Source organism: Lontra canadensis, unplaced genomic scaffold (genome assembly GCF_010015895.1).
Source record: "Lontra canadensis isolate GAN:19392208 unplaced genomic scaffold, GSC_riverotter_1.0 scaffold15, whole genome shotgun sequence".
NCBI classification, from domain to species: domain Eukaryota; kingdom Metazoa; phylum Chordata; class Mammalia; order Carnivora; family Mustelidae; genus Lontra; species Lontra canadensis.
In genome coordinates, this window is record NW_022631009.1 from 19927067 (window position 1) to 19948194 (window position 21128).

The 21128-nt window shown below is 37.7% G+C and overlaps 1 protein-coding gene across 6 annotated transcripts in view; it reads left to right on the forward strand.

Annotated features, from left to right (window-relative positions):
- The window catches only part of RGS22 (regulator of G protein signaling 22), a 133038-nt gene that overhangs the window by 14231 nt on the left and 97679 nt on the right, over positions 1–21128 (forward strand). For all 6 annotated transcript variants that reach the window (XR_004382800.1, XM_032858600.1, XM_032858601.1 and 3 more), the window contains exons 3-4: positions 383–445; positions 12561–12782. Coding sequence is in view for 5 of the 6 variants with exons in the window: in XM_032858600.1 (XP_032714491.1) it covers positions 383–445; positions 12561–12782 (285 nt within the window). In the remaining variant the exon portion in view is untranslated. The remainder of the gene's footprint in view (positions 1–382; positions 446–12560; positions 12783–21128) is intronic.

The window sequence follows — 21128 nt, forward strand, 5'->3', positions numbered from 1 at the left end:
GATTTTTATGAAATATATATATAATATAAATATAAATACTATATATACATCAATGTAGGAAAATAAGTTTGTGGGAAATTGTGTATGATGGTTTGTACTACATTTCGTTTAAGTACTGTACTGTATTTTTCATGAGCTCTGTTTTCTACTTTGGCATACTAGCAAAATCTTCGAAGAGTATGCTCTGTTTTATTTTGTTGTGTCTTCCTTCCAGAGATTGTAGCACTGTATTCTGTTTATAGCAAGGACTTGCTGTGGACAGACTAAAAAAAGATCTGAAGATCTACCTTACAATCTATTGATAAGCAGAATTAGAGAATAATATTGACATGTTTTAAAATACCTTAGTATAAGCATAATATTGTGTTTTATGTTTTTGCAGGAAGATTCTTTGGCAACAGATGATTTTCTTGTGGACTACTTTAATGAATTCCTAAGCCTTCCAGTGAGTGTATTATTATGTTCTATGGAATTAATTATCAAAGCAAATACTGTAATTACTGGATTATCTTGTAAGACAAATTTATCAGGGATAGTGTTTTTTAAAACCATTAATTAAAGCATTTAGGTAAAGTTTATATCTTTTTATGGAGTTAATCATTTGGGTTTGAATCATATTTAGGAATTACTGAAGAAAGCTGAGTCAGTTATACACAATAAAAATTAATGGATGGATGGATGATATGAAAGCTGGAATTTTTCTAGCCATTAAAAGTATTCTGTACAAAAATTAAATAAATAATAATAAAAAATATGGCTAAACTAGAAAAAAAAGTCTTCTGTACAAAATCTGATGCTGTTGTATTTGGCACCATTGCTGGCTTTGAACAGAGGAGGTAAGGACAAAATATCAAAAAAATTAAGAAACTATATTTCTTGCCTTTAGGCAATTGTTGGCATCCCCTTGGACAGATATTAAAGTGTAATTTGTGTTTAAGTCAACTAGCATTTTATATCATTAGTAAATAAGACATAGGTGGATGTAAAATAAAATATATATATATTTATTTATTTTAATTTTTATTTTTTCCAAATAATAGATTTTTAGTCTTAAGGAGCAGTGACTGATAGACTACGCATTACAGAGGGTTGGGAAAAGTGAGATGGAAGTGCATAAAAACACATTACTTAGTAAATAAAGTTAATCAGGAATGTCAGATAAAAGATAAGATTTTCATTATTTGTTATAAAAATGCAAAAAACTTTTTTCATTAACATATTTACCAGGGAAATTTTGGAATATAAAAAGTCACAAGTTATTTTATTTTTTTAAATTTATTTTTAAGGATTTATTTATTTACTTACTTGATAGAGGGAGGGGGGGAGAAAGTGCTGGGAGGGGGAGGGGCAGAAGGAGGAGGTGAGGGAAAGAGAGAATCCTGAAGCCGACTCCCTGCTGAGCATGGAGCCTAATCTGGGGCTTGACTCCAAGATCCCGAGGTCATGACCTGAGCCGAAATCACGAGTCGGGCACTCAACTGACTAAGCCACTCAGGCACCCCACAAGTAATTTTATTTATTTATTTATTTATTTTTAAAAAGATTTTATTTATTTATTTATTTGACAGAGATCACAGAGAAGCAGGCAGAGAGAGAGGAGGAAGCAGGCTCCCCGCTGAGCAGAGAGCAGAGAGAGGGCTCGATCCCAGGACCCTGGGATCATGACCTGAGCTGAAGGCAGAGGCTTTAACCCACGAGCCACCCAGGCGCCCCCCCCACAAGTAATTTTAAAGGGAGTGGGCCATAGTATGTAAAGCCTCTTAAAGCCTAGCCACTGAAAATGTCTTTTAAAAGGAAAGTACTAGGTGCCCTTTCTCGCCTAGATTAGTTTTTCTATGTCTGTATGTATCTATGTGTGCAGGTTTGTTATTTTGTCTTATTTTCCTTTTTCCAAAAGAATTTGTGTTCCCTCTTCCTTTTGGCCAACCTGGGCCTCTGGAACCAATATGGGGGTTGAGACACCTTTCTCTTTCCAGCAACAGGCCTGAGTGATATTGTAGGATACCTGATGGGTTCTTATTTCATCTGATTTTTCAACTTTCATCATCCAGTTTTATATTATAAAAACCCCAGCAGTATCACAAAACTGTCAGAATTTTGCTCTTCCAGATTATGTAGTCTTTCCTCTAGGCTCTGGATTCTCCATTCTTCCTCCAATTTGGGGGACATTTTAAAGAGAAAAAAAAATCCCTCTAATGGGTCTGATTGCAGCTTCTCAAGATTTCTATTTCATTGTCTCAAGATTTGTGATTATCTTGACTTTTACTTGCTCCAGAATGTAAATTCCCCTTTCTTTCTTTTTTTTTTAATCTATTTTAACCATCTGAGCCACCCAGGCTCCCCTTTAAATCTATTTTAAATTACAGAACTGATACAGGAACACTAGGGAAAACCTATCTTATATGTAAGAAAAAATCAGCCACAGTCTTGTCATCCATTCAGGATCGACGTTATCATTTTTGTGTGATTCTTTTCACAGTTTAGATGAGATGACAGAGTGTCTCTTCAGTCATGGGTTCATCCCACCCCAGCAGATCCCTGCAGTTTCACCCTTTTGTATGTCCCCTGCAGCCCACTGGGGACCCTTCTCACCTGTTTTCTGTCTCTCCAAATCCTTTTGCTTTTCATTCTCCACCCCCCAACCCCCACCATCTCCCATTCCTTTGCATCTGCATATGGTACCATACAGTCTGCCTATTAACTACCTATGCTTCGTGCCATATATGGGAGAAGGGAAAATAGGGTCACAGGTTTCCAAAGAAGAATTTAGGGACAAGAGGGGAAGGAAGATTGATGGATTCTCAAACCAAGCCCTGGGCAAGGTTCTAGAACAGATTAGTAATATGTGGTTTATAAGCACTTGAGTAAGAATTAGAAGCCTGCATGGGTTTACTGAGAAGTGTGCCAAACTGACCTCTCTTTTTTGGAGTGTCATGGACTTGCATTTTAAGGAACCATAAATTTAATGTATTATGGTTTCAGTAAAGCATAATAATAACAATAACAGCCACAATAATAATAATACAGATAAATGGAACCATGTTACTTCCTGCTCAAAGCCCTCGCAAGTGGTTTCTCACTACATTAAGAATAAAAATCCAGATTCCTATATGATCTAGCTCTTGCCCTCTCATCCCCTGGTCTTTGTCTCCTCTCCCTCTTCCCCTTGTTAATTCTTTCCCGGCCTAACTGGCCCTCTTCATGTTTCTCAACCATGAATATGCCAAGTGTACTCAGGGCCCTTCAGGCTGGGGTGCTCATCCCTGAAATACTTCTATCACCTTCTCCCTGATTTAAGTCACTTCTGTTCAGGAAACCTTCCCTCCCAACCCTGGCTAAAATAATATATGCTCCCCTTATGCTGCTTTATATGTCTCCAAACCCGTTATCATTATCTGTGAAATTTGTTGTCAAATCTTTGAACGGATTCTCTAACTATAGCCAGTAGGGTTGACTCTTATTAGCCTGCAGATTTAAGTCCACATTCCTTAGCATGGAGTTCAAGATCCTTTGCAATGTGGTCTCCATCTCACCTTCCTAGTTTTACCTCTAGCCTCATACTGCTTGTGTCACCTGCACCATCCTTCCTGCCTTACCCTAGCCCTCTCCTCCTGCCCCCACTGACCACACATATTCTTCCTGCACTCATACCCCCCAGTGTAATGGTTAGGAACAGGAACGAGGCAGAACTGTGTTTGAGCCTAGCTTCTCAGCCTACTACCCATGTGATCTTAGACACATTCTTTAATTAGAGTTCCTTAGTTTCTTCCTCTGTGAAAACAATATAACTGTCTTATAAGGTTGTAGTGAAACAAGCTAATGTTTAAGTGCCTGGCACAGAATTAGCATTTCTCTTTCTTTTTGCTTCACTGACTGGACCATCTCATCTTCCATTCCTGAAACATGAAGGCAGTCACTCCTTAATTAGACGGTGGATCATTGTCAATCTAGAGAATAATCTTCTGTGCCACCCAAATCTACCATTGGCAGATTTTTTCACAATATTTTTTTTATCAGGTTCTTGGATGAAACATTGCAAGTGAACTAGTGTTTTTCCAGCTTAAGGTCACTCAGCTTGTAAGTGACAGGGTCTATCCAGGTCCACGTGACTCAGAAACTTCTCCTACTACCTGTAATGTCAATAGAACTGATAGCAGAGGAATAAACTGGTAGTTTGAATAACAGAATCTGATCTTGTTTTTATTGCAGTAATCTGAAATGGTCTAAAACAAACCCAATGTGTTTTTAGGATGCATTAACAGAAGTATAGTTAAAATCAAGAAAAATATTAGTCTGGAGTATAGAAGGCACTCAATCAGTGTTTTCTTGAATCAAATTGAGTTGTCAGGACACAGTTGGAATATTGTGTTCCATTCTTGGTGCCCCAAGTTAAGAGTTGGTCTTTCAAACCAGATTTAGGGAGACTCAGCCAATGAACACTCTTGAAACCACATCAGATGAAGAAGTGTTGAAAGAATGTGGGTGTTGAACCCGGTTGGGGAATGGGTAGAAGGGTTGGAATAGACCAGCTTTTACCAAATATTTCAAGATCTGATTGAGGAAGAGGGGTTAACATGTTTTGTGAATCTAGACGCAGAACCAGGGCCAGCATTTATGAGGAAATTGATTTTTTTCCCCTGGAAGAAAGATGTTTGAAGTGTGCTTTCTAACAATAGAACAGCACAATAGGTCTGGCATTGTTCACAGGGGTAAACTTCCTGTGATCGGAGATATTCAGATAGAATGTTTTATGGAGATATATGTATCAGGTGGGAGATTGGACTTTTCCAGCTAAAGAAAACTTGATTAATCTTCTTCTCTGTTTATTTTTATCTCAGGAGCTACATTGTAAATTTCCTGAGGCCAAGGATAGGTCCCTTTCTTCTATATCCCCCAAAGCTTCTTGAGGATGATTCTGGTTTTTTATTTCTACGTCTTTTGTGTAAGACTTTTTTTTTTTAATAAACAAGTAAACCTTCTAATCTTCTGCCTTGCCTCCTCTACCATCTCCACCCCAAAACCCCAACAGTCTAAGCCTGAGATAGTGTAGATAAAAATGACAATATTCTCAACCTAAATGTCCCTCCAGTCAGTCATCTAGAATTTCTAAGACTTCTGAGTCTTCTTCCACATCTGTGGTGACATGCCCAAGGTCCCAGAACCGGATTGTGGCAGAAAAGGGCCTAGGAATCAGGCTTTCTGGCTCCCACCCTCCTCCTTTCCATTACCCCATTACACCCATGGGACACATTGTAAGATCCAGAAATTAATGGCTGGTAGCCTGCCTCCATGTTATTTTGATGAGGGGAATCCAGGACAGTTGCCGCTATTATAAATGATTGTGGCACTTTCCAAATCCGAGCTTTCATAACTTCATTCTGTTTGTTCTCTTGCCAGGTTCATATTCAGATATTGTTTTCATTTGGTGTCTGGGAGGTTTTTTTGTTTTGTTTTGTTTTGCTTTTTTTTGCTGTCAACTCTTTATGGGTAAGTGTTTGCTTATTAAATTTTCTTCTGTGCTATAGTGTGAAAACATTTTTTTTTTTCCTTTTGGTTTTGTTTTGTGTGTTTTATGCTCAGTGACTGTTGTGGGATTGGGTAGATGAGCCCACATACAGATTTAGGTTGGTCCTCTGTGGGTGGTTTAGAATGTTTGTGACATTTATGGTTTGCAGAAGCTAGAGGGGTGGCCTGTTCCATACCCTCCTTGCAAGGATAGGTATGTCATGTGTTTGCCAGACCATACTTAGCTATGTGCCTTTGGAATTTTACCAGAACTTCTTTTTTTGGGACTGATTCTCCACACTTTTTGTCTTTAATCTGTAAACTATTATAATTTCTTGCAGCTTTATGAAGGATTTATATGTTGGATGGATTGTTGGGTAAGTAGAAGGAGAGAGAAAGAGAGGAGAGATTTGGGGAATCTGTGGTACGGAGTGGGATGCGGGGCGCGGGTCTTCCGCTGCCAAAATTTAAATACTCAGAGATTGATTTTTAAAAGTGTTGATGGAGTCTAGGTGGTACTGCTTAGTTCAGTGTTTACACCTCTGGGTGTTTTGATAAGCCTTGTATCTCCAACATAAAGCACTCAAATGACCTAATGTAACTGCTTTTAATAACTAAGGATATTTTCCCTGCATTTTATGTAGCACACTACTCCTTCCATCCCATTGGCAAATGTGTCCAGTAAATAGTTCATGGTTAAACATCTAAAATGACAATAAAAACTAGATTGATAGAAGTCATTGGTGCCTGACTTCTTATATTCAAGTAGTCACATGTTTTTCATTGCCGACTAGGATGCATGTTTAAAATACAGCTTCAGAGCTCAATTAGTAGAGACGGAGTTGGAGCAGAGATGAACATGTATTAAATTAACCTAGTCATTAGTTTTTAATTTAAATACTGTTCAGCTAAATAATTTGGCACCCGGTAAGTTTCAGTGGTGCTCTGCTGGCAGCTTAAGCACATCACTAATTATTCACAGGTTTTTGGGGTTTTTTTTCCCCCTCCTCTTCTCAAAGAAATGTGGAACCAGCAATTTATTGTGGTAAAAATATTTTCGTGCACTTGCTTTTTCTGTGAAAATATTTTTCGCACATGGATGACTGGTACTACAAAGTTAGCTTTCACCACCTTCAGGTCAATGCGTTTTAGAACATTTGGAATATGATACCCTTGAAATAAGAAAATTAAGTAAGGGAAAGAGCAGTCTGCAACAGCTTGTGGAGGGATGGGTTTGAGGCTCAAACTGAAGATTTTTCCTGTCATATGATTAAAAGCGGAGTGTTCTCTGAATCAGCCTACTCAGCTTTTTTGGGAGAAGGACTGACTTCCTACATTGTTCATTCCTCACTCCCCAACTTTACATGTGTCTTACTGTCACATATTAACCCATCTGTAGGAGTTTTGTGGATAGGCTGAAAAATGGTGAAAACAAAGGATCTGATGCATGAGGGAGTTTTTTTTTTTTGTTTTGTTTTGTTGTTTTTTTTTTTAAAGCAGACAACAGGACTTTGCCTGATAAAAACCAGGGTTCTTTCTTCAGCATACAGAACATAGATGGCCGGCAACTCCACTTACGTGAATATGGAGCAAAGTCTATAGGAAATAGTGGGCAGAGGTGGGCGTTGAAGTTGGTGTTGACCAGGATTCTGTCTCCCCAGTTACAAACTCTTCACTGGCTTCCCATCCTCCTAAAGCAATGATTTTCGAACTTGAACATGCATAAGAGTCACCTGAGGGTTTGTTTACACAGAGTGCCGGGAATATAGGGAGGGGCCTGGGAATTGCATTTCTCGCAGGGCCCAAGGTGATGCCAATGTTGCGGGTCCAGGCACCCCAGTCTGAGAACCAGGGATTGGAGAGAATTCAGTTGAGAGTTAGGCATGTAATAGAACGTCTTTGATGAACTCGTCCTCTGCGTTTCTCTCTAGGCTTATATCTTATTCCCCCCTCGAATAGTAAGCTTCAGCAATGTCAAACTGCTGTAGTTCATCAATATACATGTGTTATTACTCAAAATGAATTATCTGTGCTCTGCAGAGAGAGTGAGGGTGATTTAAAGAGTGAGGATGATTTTGTCTGTTGTACTAATCCATAAACACACATATACCAGTCCGTGAGCATCCCGATGCGGGTGTGAGATGGAAGATGAGAACCTGCTGTTCCCTCGGGGGTCTCTTCCTGCTCTCCTCTCCTAGTGTAGTCAACTGATGGTGCTGAGGGGGATTCTAGTGTTAAACAGGCGTCTCTATATGACATGAGCTTTAAACACAAGCCCACCATTTCATCTGGTTCCTAACTGAAGAATCCACGACCCATTTCAAGACCAGAGGAAAAACTGTGAGCAGCTTCTTGAGAGGTAGGACAATATTGCACGTGATGGGTGTTCTCAAGGATTTCAAGGGGTAATTTTGACTAAATATGATTTTGCCTTATATGCCCACTGTAGGGCTCATTGCTTTGTGGGATGAGTCTCTACTGTCTCTGCGTACTTATGCATCTTTCTTCTCCTGTTGTTGGATCAGCCTGAGACCAGATCTGTGTCTCGTTCTTTTCATTTGGACCTTTGTGGAGAATGCTCTGCATTGGCTCACTCAGTGTAACAGTGTATCATCTATCATGGTATCTCATTTAATAAGGAGTCAATAAATACTTATTGTTGAATAAATAAAATAACAAAGGAACAGTGGAATTGGTTGATCTTATTAGAAAGCAGAAGATACAGACTTGGGATGCTTGGGTGGCTCAGTTGATTAGGCGTCTGCCTTTGGCTCAGGTTATGGTCCTGGGGTCTTGGGATTGAGCCCCACGTCGGGCTCCCTGCTCAGGGGGAAACCCGCTTCTCCCTCTCCTTGTGCCTGCCCCTCCCCCTGCTTGTGCTCTCTGTCACTATCTCTCTCTCTCTCTCTCTCTCTCTCTCAAATAAATAAAATCTTAAAAAACAAAGAAAGAATATACAGGGTCTTTTTTCTTCTTCTTCTTCTTCTTCTTTTTTCCCGCCTTGAAAGACCATTGTGTTTCCCGAGAGACAATAAAACAGTGTTTTATTCAGCTTGTATCCTCTTTGCTTGGTACTTGGGCATTCATGTTTTGTTTTTGTTAAAATAAGTGAACTGGGGGAAGCTTTGAATCAGTTGTTTGCCCCTTTTATAAACTTAGAATCACAGTGTTGCTATGGACCTCCAGAGATCCACTGGAAATCATAGCTTTTAAAGCAGGAAAACGCTTGGGGCACCTGGGTGGCTCAGGCGTTAAGCGTCTGCCTTCAGCTCAGGTCATGATTCCAGGATCCTGGGATCAAGCCCCAAGATGAGCCCCAAGTCGAGCCCCAAGTCAGTCGACCCCTAAGTTGAGCCCCGCGTCAGCCTCCCTGCTTGGCAGGAAGCCTGCTTTCCCTCTCCCACTCCCTCTGCTTGTGTTCCTGCTCTCACTTTCTCTCTGTCAAATAAATAAAATCTTAAAAAAAAAAAAAAAAGAAGGCAGGAAAACACTTATTTCCCTGTGGCAAAGACCCCATCACATTTCAATTCCACTGAGAAAAATTCTTAAGTTTAAAAATTGTAAATATTTTAACATATAGCTACATTTCTTTAAAAAAAAATAAATGGGGATCATTTCGTGTCATTTAATCATGAACACAATAAATGGGCTTTTTATTTTATTTTAGTTATTTTTATTTTATTTTAATTTTTCCATAAAGTATTTCTTTTTGTCCAGTTTCTTTCCTCATTTTCATGTGCTTATGTCCTTGAGCTTTCCTTCCTCAGGATGGACAGACCCTACCTCTTTCCCCACTAGACTCTCTTCAGAATTCAAGCCTTTCATGCACACAACTAGCAGAACCTGAATCACACATGAAGCGGGACCTGCAAGGGATCTGGGTGATACAGCTTTTAGTGGTCCAGATTCTACATTTCAGGAGGTTGGAACAGGTCCTGAGTGAGCTAATCCACGGCATCTGCGGACGCCTACTGATGTTATGTGTCAGGCCTGGGTTTGAAGCGGGTTGTCATCGTAAGCCCAGAGTTCTGTAGCGAGCTCACTAGAGGACTTGCTGTAAATCCACAAAGAGATCACTTAACCTTTTTCAGCAGCATTTTGGCTTTGTGAGTTGAAAATGAAAGCAGTTGCTAACCACCTGCCTTAAAGCCTGCCCTGGGCCGTGTGTGTGCTGGGGACAGGAACCCATCCAAGAGAGGCAGTAATTACCACATGGAGCCTGGTTCCCATGGCAGCAGGTGTGAGGTCCCAGCCAGCCTCCCCAGAGCACAGCCACGACTCCGCTTGTGGGATGCGAGCTTCCTGCCTCACCAACTCAGAGCCTACAAACAACACTCCAGGTTACTACCTGGAGAATCTTCCCAAAACCCAAATCAGATTATGTTACTCTCCAATTTAGGATTTTCCCATCCCACACTGTTTCCCACAGCATCAAGATAAGCCTATGCTTTTTAAAATGCCACGCACAGCCTCCCATGATCTGGTCCTATCTACCTCAGCCACCTCAAGTATTTTCTCTGTTCCTTAAACTGTTTAACAATGAACTAGTCTAGTTATATTCTAACTGGGTGGAACTGCTTACAATGACCCATGTACACCATGCTGCTTTAAGCCTCTGTGTCTTTACTGGTTAAACATCTTGGTTTGAACACCAGTTCCATGAACTGTATAAGGATATTGCTTAGTACAGTACCTGACCCAGAGAGGGTGGTGAGTGTGTGTTAGTTTTATCGTATGTGAGACAATAGGATGGTAAAGAAGGGGAAATGTGCTGTCTTTGGGACCAGATAGACCTGTTTTGATAGCCCTGATCTAGCACTTTATAGCTCTGAATCTATCGCCTATCATATAACCATCATGAGGGTCCACTTTCTATAAAGACTGATCACAGGGATGTGGAAGGATTCGAGATAGAGCATTTGAAGTGTCTGTCACACACCTGGCACGTTAGGTAGATGTCCAGTAAACAGTAGTTCTTGTCGGTCCTAGTATTCTACCCGCTGTACAGTCACTGTTTACTAGTGAGTAACACTGACTAATCAGGGGCTCAGAGTGTCACAGTCCCTCTAATTTTTTTTATTTTTAAATTTTATTTATTTATTTATTTTTTTACTGGAGCAGTATTATTTCAACTTGGGTAGCAGGAAATATTTTATTTGTTCATAGAACTAATTGGCATTCTTTGCTTTGGATTATCATAGCTTTGTGTTCCTCTGTCTACCAGGTGTGAGGGTAAGAGGCAGAAAAAAGAAAGGAAAACAAACAAAGGCCAAACCTGCTCTCTTTCCTGGATACTCAGAACTAGAAGAAATCTTTTCCAGATGGTCTTTTGCCATCGACTACACCATTTTCCCCTCTCTGGTTAATATTTTACGTCCATTTTCTACCAAGTTCAATTCAGTTCCTTTCTCCTACCCATTGAATCTTGTCTCCGTTATCAGCAGACTCATTAATCTGTTTAGTCTAGTGATAGTATAATTCAGAGATAATATTTGACATTCAGATAAGTGATGCCTGTGTGAATCTCATGTTTGAAAGACAGATGCAATCAAATATTTACTGAAGAAATCTTATACTTGTAATTGTTGGTACTTGTCCATTGAGCTATACTTGTCATTTTTGAGGGAGAAGTCTTAGTCCTGAGGCCTTTAGGCCTGTAGACTGCCATTCATATTGAACTTTTTTTTTTTTAACGTTTATTTACTTATTTGACAGAGAGAGAGATCACAAGTAGGCAGGGAGGCAGGCAGAGAGAGAGGGGGAAGCAGGGTCCCTGCTGAGCAGAAGCCCGATGTGGGGCTCCATCCCAAAGATCATGACCTGAGCCGAAGGCAGAGGCTTAACCCAGTGAGTCACCCAGGCTCTCCCATACTGAACTTTATTGTCCATGAACATTAAACTCCTCAGAAGGGGAGTCAGTCAGACTTTAGAGATGTGATGTTACCTGACATTAGAAGAATATGTATATATACACACACATATGTGGATAGTTATACATAGGCACATATATATTTCTAACTCCAATTTTATGACATCTTGCCATTCATTAAATTTTAACTATATCTAGCAATCTCTTAATAAAATTGAAAGAATTGATTCTCTCCCTAGGACAGTTATTGATCCAAGGGGAAGGGCTAGATGTCTTCTATCACCTAGCTAAAAATATATAAATTAATCTATACGAGTACGTAGCTCATGAAAGGTATTCTAGAATAAGTTCTAGAATAAGTTCATATTCTGAAAGAGGAACCTGATTCTAGATTTAGAGGGCAAAATGGGAAAAGACACAGACAGCCAATCCACTATTTATTTGTTAAGGAGATGGAGGCTCCAAACATGTTTAAAGATTCACTCAAAGTCACAGAGCTACTTATTGGCAAGCTGGCATTTAAACTCAAGATGCCTGACTGTTGTATATTAACAGTCTGACTTTAAATAAAAGTTGGCAGCATTTAGTAATTACTGAGAAATGCTCAGAAATGTTATTGTCTTTCACTCTCTCTCTCTCTTTTTTTTTTTTTTTCACAGTGACAGGAATGGTGTTGAAATAATCTTAAATGAAGAACACATTGTACTTAATTTTATCCTTTTGGGCCAGGGAGACTTTAGCTTTCATGGCTCCTGGGGATGAAAGAGATAACGGGAGTGTTATTTCTTCTTCCTTTACTCATTCTTCCCTAGTAGTCCACCCCCTCCTAAGAGAATAACATTGCTTCATAGAGACCAGGTGTGTATTTCTTTCCAGTTCCAAAAAAGCACAGGGATAATATGTTTATGCAAAGGGAATTTCTGCTGTAATACATCCTTACTTCTTGGCGTAAGTACATTGGAAAGGAAGGATTCAGTGGGTTCCCTTATCTGTAATCAAGAGATTTCCAAGCTCCTAAAGAGAAGAGCTAATGATTAAGTACACAAAACTCTGTGTGTGTGTGTGTGTGTGTGTGTGTGTGTGTCTTTGTGTGTGTGTGTGCATGCATTTATTAAGTGTCAAGTATTCTTAGAGAGTTTCTGGTTTATAGAAATTTAAGGTCTATTTTTGCAAATTTATTTTGCAGACCTTTTCAGAGGCAATTAGATTTAATGTGGATTTTGGAGTTTTTGAAATAGTTAACAATGCTCCACAACTTCTGGAAAAACAACTGAAAAAAATTCTACAAAACCAACAACCTCGAAATCCTATCTATGATGTCATAAGGAAAGGAAAGAATGATGTTAAACCCGTTCAGATGAATGACCCCTATGAAGATAAGACCATTAATATCAACTACAATATCATGGTAAGAAAGTATGTTTGAGTTTATATCTTGCTAGGTATATAAAACATTAGGATAAGACTAACATGAGGTTCCTTGGGCTTAACTTTCTGAAATTTAACTATATTTATTAAGTTTTATTGTACTTAAACTTAGTATTTGTTATTCTATCATCTTATTCATGTCAAATGGCCAATTTAATCTAGCAATTTTGTTGGTGTTAGATTTTCAATATGAGAAGATTCATATAAATCCCTTTGAATATTTAGGATATCAGGTTAATTTGGGGCAGCAGAAATATGTGTATCCTTTATAATTTAGATGCATTCTAGAAAATGTGGGTATACAGTGAATTTATCTGTTTTGGGTTCTATCCTAATAAGAAGTTGGGAATTATGATTTCTGACCCTCAAGTTACATTATGTGTCCCTGACCTCCCTGGCCTTAAATTCTACTCTCAGCTTCTGGATTTTGGATTTTGTCTCCTTAACATGAGGTTAAAAACAAAACAAAACAAAAACAAACAAACAAACAAAAAACAAGCCCAGGTTCTAATCTTGGCTCTTTAACTTACCAGCTCTGTGTTCTTGAACAAGTCATTTTGATGAACCTTATTTTCATCATCTGTCAGATGATTCCTTCACTACCTACTACTAGGTTTGTTGTGGATCAACTGAAAATAAAATGAATGTTTAACATTTTCCATGATTTGAAGTGTCTGATGAAACTAGACTAAAATATGTTCAATACTTATGATATAGCTCTTTTCCAGCCTGAAAGTTCTTCAATGTTTCTTTTATTGAATTCCAGTATATTTCTTTCTTGTTTACTTTCATCAAATTAAAGGTATTAATAATGATAAAAGTCTTTAAAATGCTTTTATAAATACTAAAAATAAAAAACCATGTTATATTTTGGCTTTTGTTTCCTTTGTCTTTGGAGACATATCTTGAAAGAAGTTGCTGTGGCTGATATCAAAGAGATTATTGCCTATGTTCACCTCTAGGATTCTGATGGATTCCTGTCTCACGTTGAGGTCTCTTATCCATTTTGAGTTTATTTTTGTGTACAGTGTAAGAGAGTGGTCGAGTTTCATTCTTCTACATATAGCTGCCCAGTTTTCCCAGCACCATGTATTGAAGAGACTGTCTTTTTTCCACTGTATATTTTTTCCTATTTTGTCGAAGATTAACTGACCATAGAGTTGAGGGTCCATATCTGGGCTCTCTACTCTGTTCCACTGGTCTATGTGCCTGTTTTTATGCCAGTACCATGCTGTGTTGGTGATCACAGCTTTGTAGTAAAGCTTGAAATCAGGTAAGGTGTTGCCCCCAGTTTTATTTTTGTTTTTCAACATTTCCTTAGTGATTCGGGGTCTCTTCTGGTTCCATACAAATTTTTGGATTATTTGCTCCAGCTCTTTGAAGAATACCAGTGGAATTTTGATTGGAATGGCATTAAAAGTATAGATTGCTCTAGGCAGTATAGACATTGACAAAGGAAACAAAAGCCAAAATAAACTTTGGGACTTCATCAAAATCAAAAGCTTCTGCACAGCAAAGGAAACAGTCAAGAAAACAAAGAGGCAGCCCACGGAATGGGAGAAGATATCTGTAAATGAGTATAGACAAAAGATTGATATCCAGGATCTATAAAGATCTCCTCAAACTCAACACACATAAAACAGATAATCATATCAAAAAATGGGCAGAAGATATGAACAGACACTTCTCCAATGAAGACATACAAATGGCTATCAGACACATGAAAAAATGTTCATCCTCACTAGCCATCAGGGAGATTCAAATTAAAACCACATTGAGATATCACCTTACACCAGTTAGAACGGCCAAAATTAGCAAGACAGGAAACAACATGTGTTGGAGGGGATGTGGAGAAAGGGAAACCCTCTTACACTGTTGGTGGGAATGCAAGTTGGTGCAGCCTCTTTGGAGAACAGTGTGGAGATTCCTCAAGAAATTAAAAATAGAACTTCCCTATGACCCTGCAATTGCACTACTGGGTATCTACCCCAAAGATACAGATGTAGTGAAAAGAAGAGCCATCTGTACCCCAATGTTTTTAGCAGCCATGGCCACAGTTGCCAAACTGTGGAAAGAACCAAGATGCCCTTCAATGGACGAATGGATAAGGAAGATGTGGTCCATATACATTATGGGGTATTATGCCTCCATCAGAAAGGATGAATACCCAACTTTTGTAGCAACATGGACAGGACTGGAAGAGATTATGCTGAGTGAAATAAGTCAAGCAGAGAGAGTCAATTATCATATGGTTTCACTTATTTGTGGAACATAACAAATAGCATGGAGGACATGGGGAGTTAGGAGAAGGGAGTTGGGGGAAATTGGAAGGGGATGAACAATGAGAGACTATGGACTCCGAAAAACAATCTGAAGGGTTTGAAGAGGTGGGGGGGTGGGAGGTTGGGGGAACCAGGTGGTGGGTATTAGAGAGGGCACGGATTGCATGGAGCACTGGGTGTGGTACAAAAACAATGAATACCGTTATGCTGAAAATAAATTTAAAAAAATGATTAATAAAAAAACCCAAAAACCATGTTATAGCATCATTTTGACATTTGAACAAGGAAATATATTCTGAACTATAAAACACTATATAAATTATTACAATATTCATTCACGATAAAAACTCTCAACAAAGTATGTTTAGAGGAAACATACCTCAACATAATAAAAGCCACATGTGAAAAACCCACAGCTAACATTATCTTCAATTGGAAAAAATTGAGAGCTTTTCCTCTAAGATCAAGAATAAGACAAAGATGTCCACTCTTACCACTCTTATTCAACATAGTACTGGAAGTACTAGCCATAGCAATTAGACAAGACAAAGAAATAAAAGGCATCCAGATTGGTAAGGAAGAAATAAAACTTCCACTAACTACAGATGACATGATACTATATGTAGAAAACCTTAAAGACTCTACCAAAAAACTACTAGCACTGACAAATAAATACAGTAAAGTTGTAGGATACAAAATTAGTATACATAAATCTGTTGCATTTCATGCAAGATCATGCCAAATAAAAACTCATTAAAAAATAAATTGCTTAAACATGTTAAAGCCTACCCCAAATCAATAGTACACACTGTATATGGTGAAATACTGTAACCATCTCCATTAGATCCTAAGAAAAGAAAAAGTATATTTTTATTACTAATTCAAAATTATTTTAGACTTCCTAGACAAAGCTTAAACACAATAAATATAAATAATTACTATCAATTTGCAAGAGTAAGCTGAATTGTCTTTATTTATATATTAATAAATAAATGGTTTTAAAAACTGAAATATTACAATAAAATCCGTTAAAATTTGTATGTAAACTTAACATCTGAGCCATCCTGTCACAAAATCAAGGACTCCAGAATCCTCAAAATAATAAAAAAAAAACCTGAACATCAAAATTAAAATATTTCACATGTTAGAAAATGACAGAAAGCAATGATTTAGAAAAAAAAAATTTCAAGTTTGAGGAAATGCATTTTACTTAATTTCTTACCCATCTTATTCAAGAAAAAGACAAGTAGTCCAGTAAAATAATTGAAGTAATTCAACAAGCTATGTACAAGAGAGTAATTAAAATGGAAAATGAGCAAATAAAAAGATGTTTAATAACACAAATGATCTTAAATATGCAAATGTAAGTAGAGCCAGAAACCATTTTTAAGACATTAAATTGACCTATAATATTTAATTTAAATTCAATTAGCCAACAAATAGTACATCATTAGTTTCAGAAGTAGAGTTTGATAATTCTTCAGTTGCATATAATACCATACAGTACTCATCACATCACATGAAATGGGCCTATAATTTAAAAAAATTAACAACATCTAGTGTTAGTAAAATATTAATTGCTACAATCTTTGGGAATTAATCTGGCACAGTTGGTTAAAATTAAAAGTACTATGACTTATGCCTGGGAAGCCACTTTGGGATTTTTATCCCATACAAATAAATGTGTATGTATAGGAGCTGACTGCAGCACTGATGTCAGTAGTATAAACACATTATATGTTTATCAACTGAAGAACTGTGGAATAGTATATGACTATTAGAAAGAATGTGTTTGCATGCAGAAAAATGAAATTGGATCATTTCCTTACATCACACACGAAAATAGACTCAAAATGGATGAAGGACCTCAATGTGAGAAAGGAATCCATCAAAATCCTTGAGGAGAGCACAGGTAGCAACCTCTTCGACCTCAGCCGCAGCAACATCTTCCTAGGAACATCACCAAAGGCAAGGGAAGCAAGGGCAAAAATGAACTATTGGGATTTTATCAAGCTCAAAAGCTTTTGCACAGCAAAAGAAACAGTTAACAAAACCAAAAGACAACTGACAGAATGGGAGAAGATATTTGCAAACGACATATCAGATAAAGGGCTAGTGTCCAAAATCTATAAAGAACTTAGCAAACTCAACACCCAAAGAACAAATAATCCAATCAAGAAATGGGCAGAAGACATGAACAGACATTTCTGCAAAGAAGACATCCAGATGGCCAACAGACACGTGAAAAAGTGCTCCATATCACTCGGCATCAGGGAAATACAAATCAAAACCACAATGAGATACCACCTCACACCAGTCAGAATGGCTAAAATTAACAAGTCAGGAAAGGACAGATGCTGGCAAGGATGCGGAGAAAGGGGAACCCTCCTACACTGTTGGTGGGAATGCAAGCTGGTGCAACCACTCTGGAAAACAGCATGGAGATTTCTCAAAATGCTGAAAATAGAACTACCCTATGACCCAGCAATTGCACTACTGGGTATTTACCCTAAAGATACAAACGTAGTGATCCGAAGGGGCACGTGCACACGAATGTTTATAGCAGCAATGTCTACAATAGCCAAACTATGGAAAGAACCTAGATGTCCATCAACAGATGAATGGATAAAGATGTGCTATATTTACCCAATGGAATACTATGCAGCCATCAAAAGAAATGAACTCTTGCCATTTGCGACGATGTGGATGGAACTAGAGGGTATCAATGCTTAGCGAAATAAGTCAATCGGAGAAAGACAACTATCATATGATCTCCCTGATATGAGGGAGAGGAGATGCAACATGGGGGGTTAAGGGGGTAGGAGAAGAGTAAATGAAACAAGATGGGATTGGGAGGGAGACAAACCATAAGTGACTCTTAATCTCACAAAACAAACTGAGGGTTGATAGGGGGAGGGGGGTTGGGTGAGGGGGGTGGGGTTATGGACATTGGGGAGGGATGTGCTATGGTGAGTGCTGTGAAGTGTGTAAACCTGGCGATTCATAGACCTGTACCCCTGGGGATAAAAATATATGTTTATAAAAAATAAAATTAAGTTAAAAAAGAAAGAAAAAAAGAAAGAATGTGTTTGAGCCATGTCTGTTGTCCTGATGAGATAGATGCTCATGTTGTATTGTTCACTGGAAAAACCAAGTTGTAAATTAAAGCATGTAATATGATTCAGTTTTTATATAAAATAAATCCTACATAAGTGTTCCCCAAAAATCTATTGCATTTCTATACACTAAAAACGAAGTGGGCAGAAAGAGAAATTAAGAAAACAATCCCATCTGCAGTTGCACTAAAATAATAAAATACCTAGGAATAAACCTAAGCAAGGAGGAGAAAGATCCATACTCTGAAAAGGATAAAACACTGATGAAAGGAATTGAAGAAGATACAAATGGGAAGATACTTCATGCACATGAATTAGAAGAACCAATTTTGTTAAAATGTCTGTGTTACCCAAAGCAGTCTACAGATTTAATGCAATCCCTCTCAGAATACAAACTACACTTTTCATAGAACTAGAACAAATAACACAGAAATTTGTGTAGAGCCACCAAAGACCCTGCAGTTAATCTACAACAAAGGAGGCAAGAATATACAATGGAGAAATGACAGTTTCTTCAACAAATGGTGCTGGGAAAGCTGGACGACATCATGAGAAACAATGAAAGTGGACCCTGTTCTTACACCAAACACAAAGATAAACTCAAAATGGATTAAAGACCTAAATCTGAAACCTGAAGAAAACATAAGCAGTAATTTCTTTGACTTTAGCCATGGAAACATTTTTTTAGGGATGTCTCCTCAGACAAGGGAAACAAAAGCAAAATTAAAATACTGGGATTACACCAAAATAAAAAGCTTCTGCACACAAGGAAAACCATCATTAAAACAAAAATGGGAGAAGATACTTGCAAATAGTATATCCAGTAAGAGGTTAATATGCAGGCTATATATAAAGAACTTGACACTGGATAAACAATCTGATTTAAAAAATGGGCAGAGGACTCTGGAAAACAGTATGGAGTTTCCTTAAAAAGTTAAAACAACTACCTTATGATCCAGCAATTGCACTACTAGGTATTTACCCAAAGGATACAAAAATAATAATTTGAAGGGATATATGCATCTTAATGTTTATAGTAGCATTATCAACAATAGCCAAATTATGGAACGAGCCCAAATGTCCATCGACTGATGAATGGATAAAGATGTGGAGTTTGTGTGTGTGTATTTATAGATATTATTCTAATATATTATCTAGTATATATATTATTCTAATATATTATCTAATATTCATATATTAGAATATTATTTAGCCATCAAAAATAATGAAATTTTGCCATTTACAACAATGTAGATGGAACTAGAGAGTATTATACTAAGCAAAATAAGTCAATCAGAGAAAGACAGATTTCACTCATATGTGGAATTTAAGAAACAAAACCAATGAATATAAGGGGGGAAAAGAGAGGCAAACCAAGAAACAGACTCTTAACTAAAGAGAACAAACTGATGGTTACTAGAGGGGAGTGGGTGGGAAGATTGGTGAAACAGGTGTTGGGGATTAAAGAGTGCACTTGTGATGAGCATCGGGTGTTGTATGGAAGGGCTGAATCACTAAATTCTACACCTGAAACTAATATTACACTGCATATCAACTAACTGGAATTTAAATAAAAACTTGAAAAAAAAAAGTGGGCAGAGAATTTAAAAATACATTTTTCCAAAGAAGACAGACAGACGGCCAACAGACACCTGAAAATATGTTCAACATCACTAACCATCAGCAAAATTCAAATCAAAATTACAGTGAGATACCTGTCAGAATGGCTAGAATCAAAAAGACAAGAAATAGTAAGTGTTGGCAAGGATGTGCAGAAGATGGAGCCCTCATGAACTGTTGGTGGGAATGCAAATTGGTGCAACCACTGTGGAAAACATTATGGAGTTGCCTCAAAAAATTAAAAAATAGAATGACCATATGATCCAGTAATGCCATAGTGGGTATTTACCGAAAGAAGATGGAAACTCTAATTCAAAAAGGTACATGAATGCTTACGTTTATTGCAGCATTATTTATAATAGCCAGATATGGAAGCAACCCATCTGTTCATTGATAGATGAATGGATAAAGAAGATATGCTATATATGGCTAAATCATTCCCATAAAAAAGAATGAAATCTTCGAGATCTTACCATTCGCAACAACATGAATGGACCTAGAGGGTATAATGCTAAGTGAAATAAGTCAGTCAGTGAAAGACAACTGTCATACAGTTTCACTCATATGTGGAATTTAAGAAATAAAACAGACAACGAAAAGAGACAAAAAACCAGACTCGACTATAGAGAACAAACTGGTGGTTGCCAGAGGGGAAGGGGTGGAAGGGTGGGTGAAATAAAAATGATTAAGGGTACACTTACTGGGATGAGTACTGAATAATGTACAGAATTGTTGAATCAGTATATAGTACACCTGAAACTAATATAACACTGTATGTTCATTATACTTCAGTTTTAAAAAACAGACATAGGATCTGAATAGACATTTCTCCAAAGAAGATGTACAGATGACAAAAATGCATATGAGAAGATCATCAACATTAATCATAAGAGAAATGCAGTCAATACTGGGAGATAGGGGTGGCGAGTTGATGTGGAATGGAGAGTGACTGCTAATGGATATGAGGTTTTCTGGAAAGTGATGAAATTTTATCATGGTGATGGTTTGGGAATATACTAAAAACCATTGGATTATATATTTTAAATGAGTGAATTGCATGAAATATGAATTATATCTCAAAGTTATAATAAAGGGCAATGTGTATGTATACACACATCCACAAATCTCAATGAACTATTTCTACACACCTTTTAGAATGAGTAAACTATGCAACACACATTGACGATACCAAGTGCCAGTCAACATGCAGAGCATTTGGAATCCTTACATTGTTGATGAGAATTCCATTTTGGAAAACAGTTTGGCAGTTAGCTTTCTAGGTTAAGCATATGCCATACTACACATTTG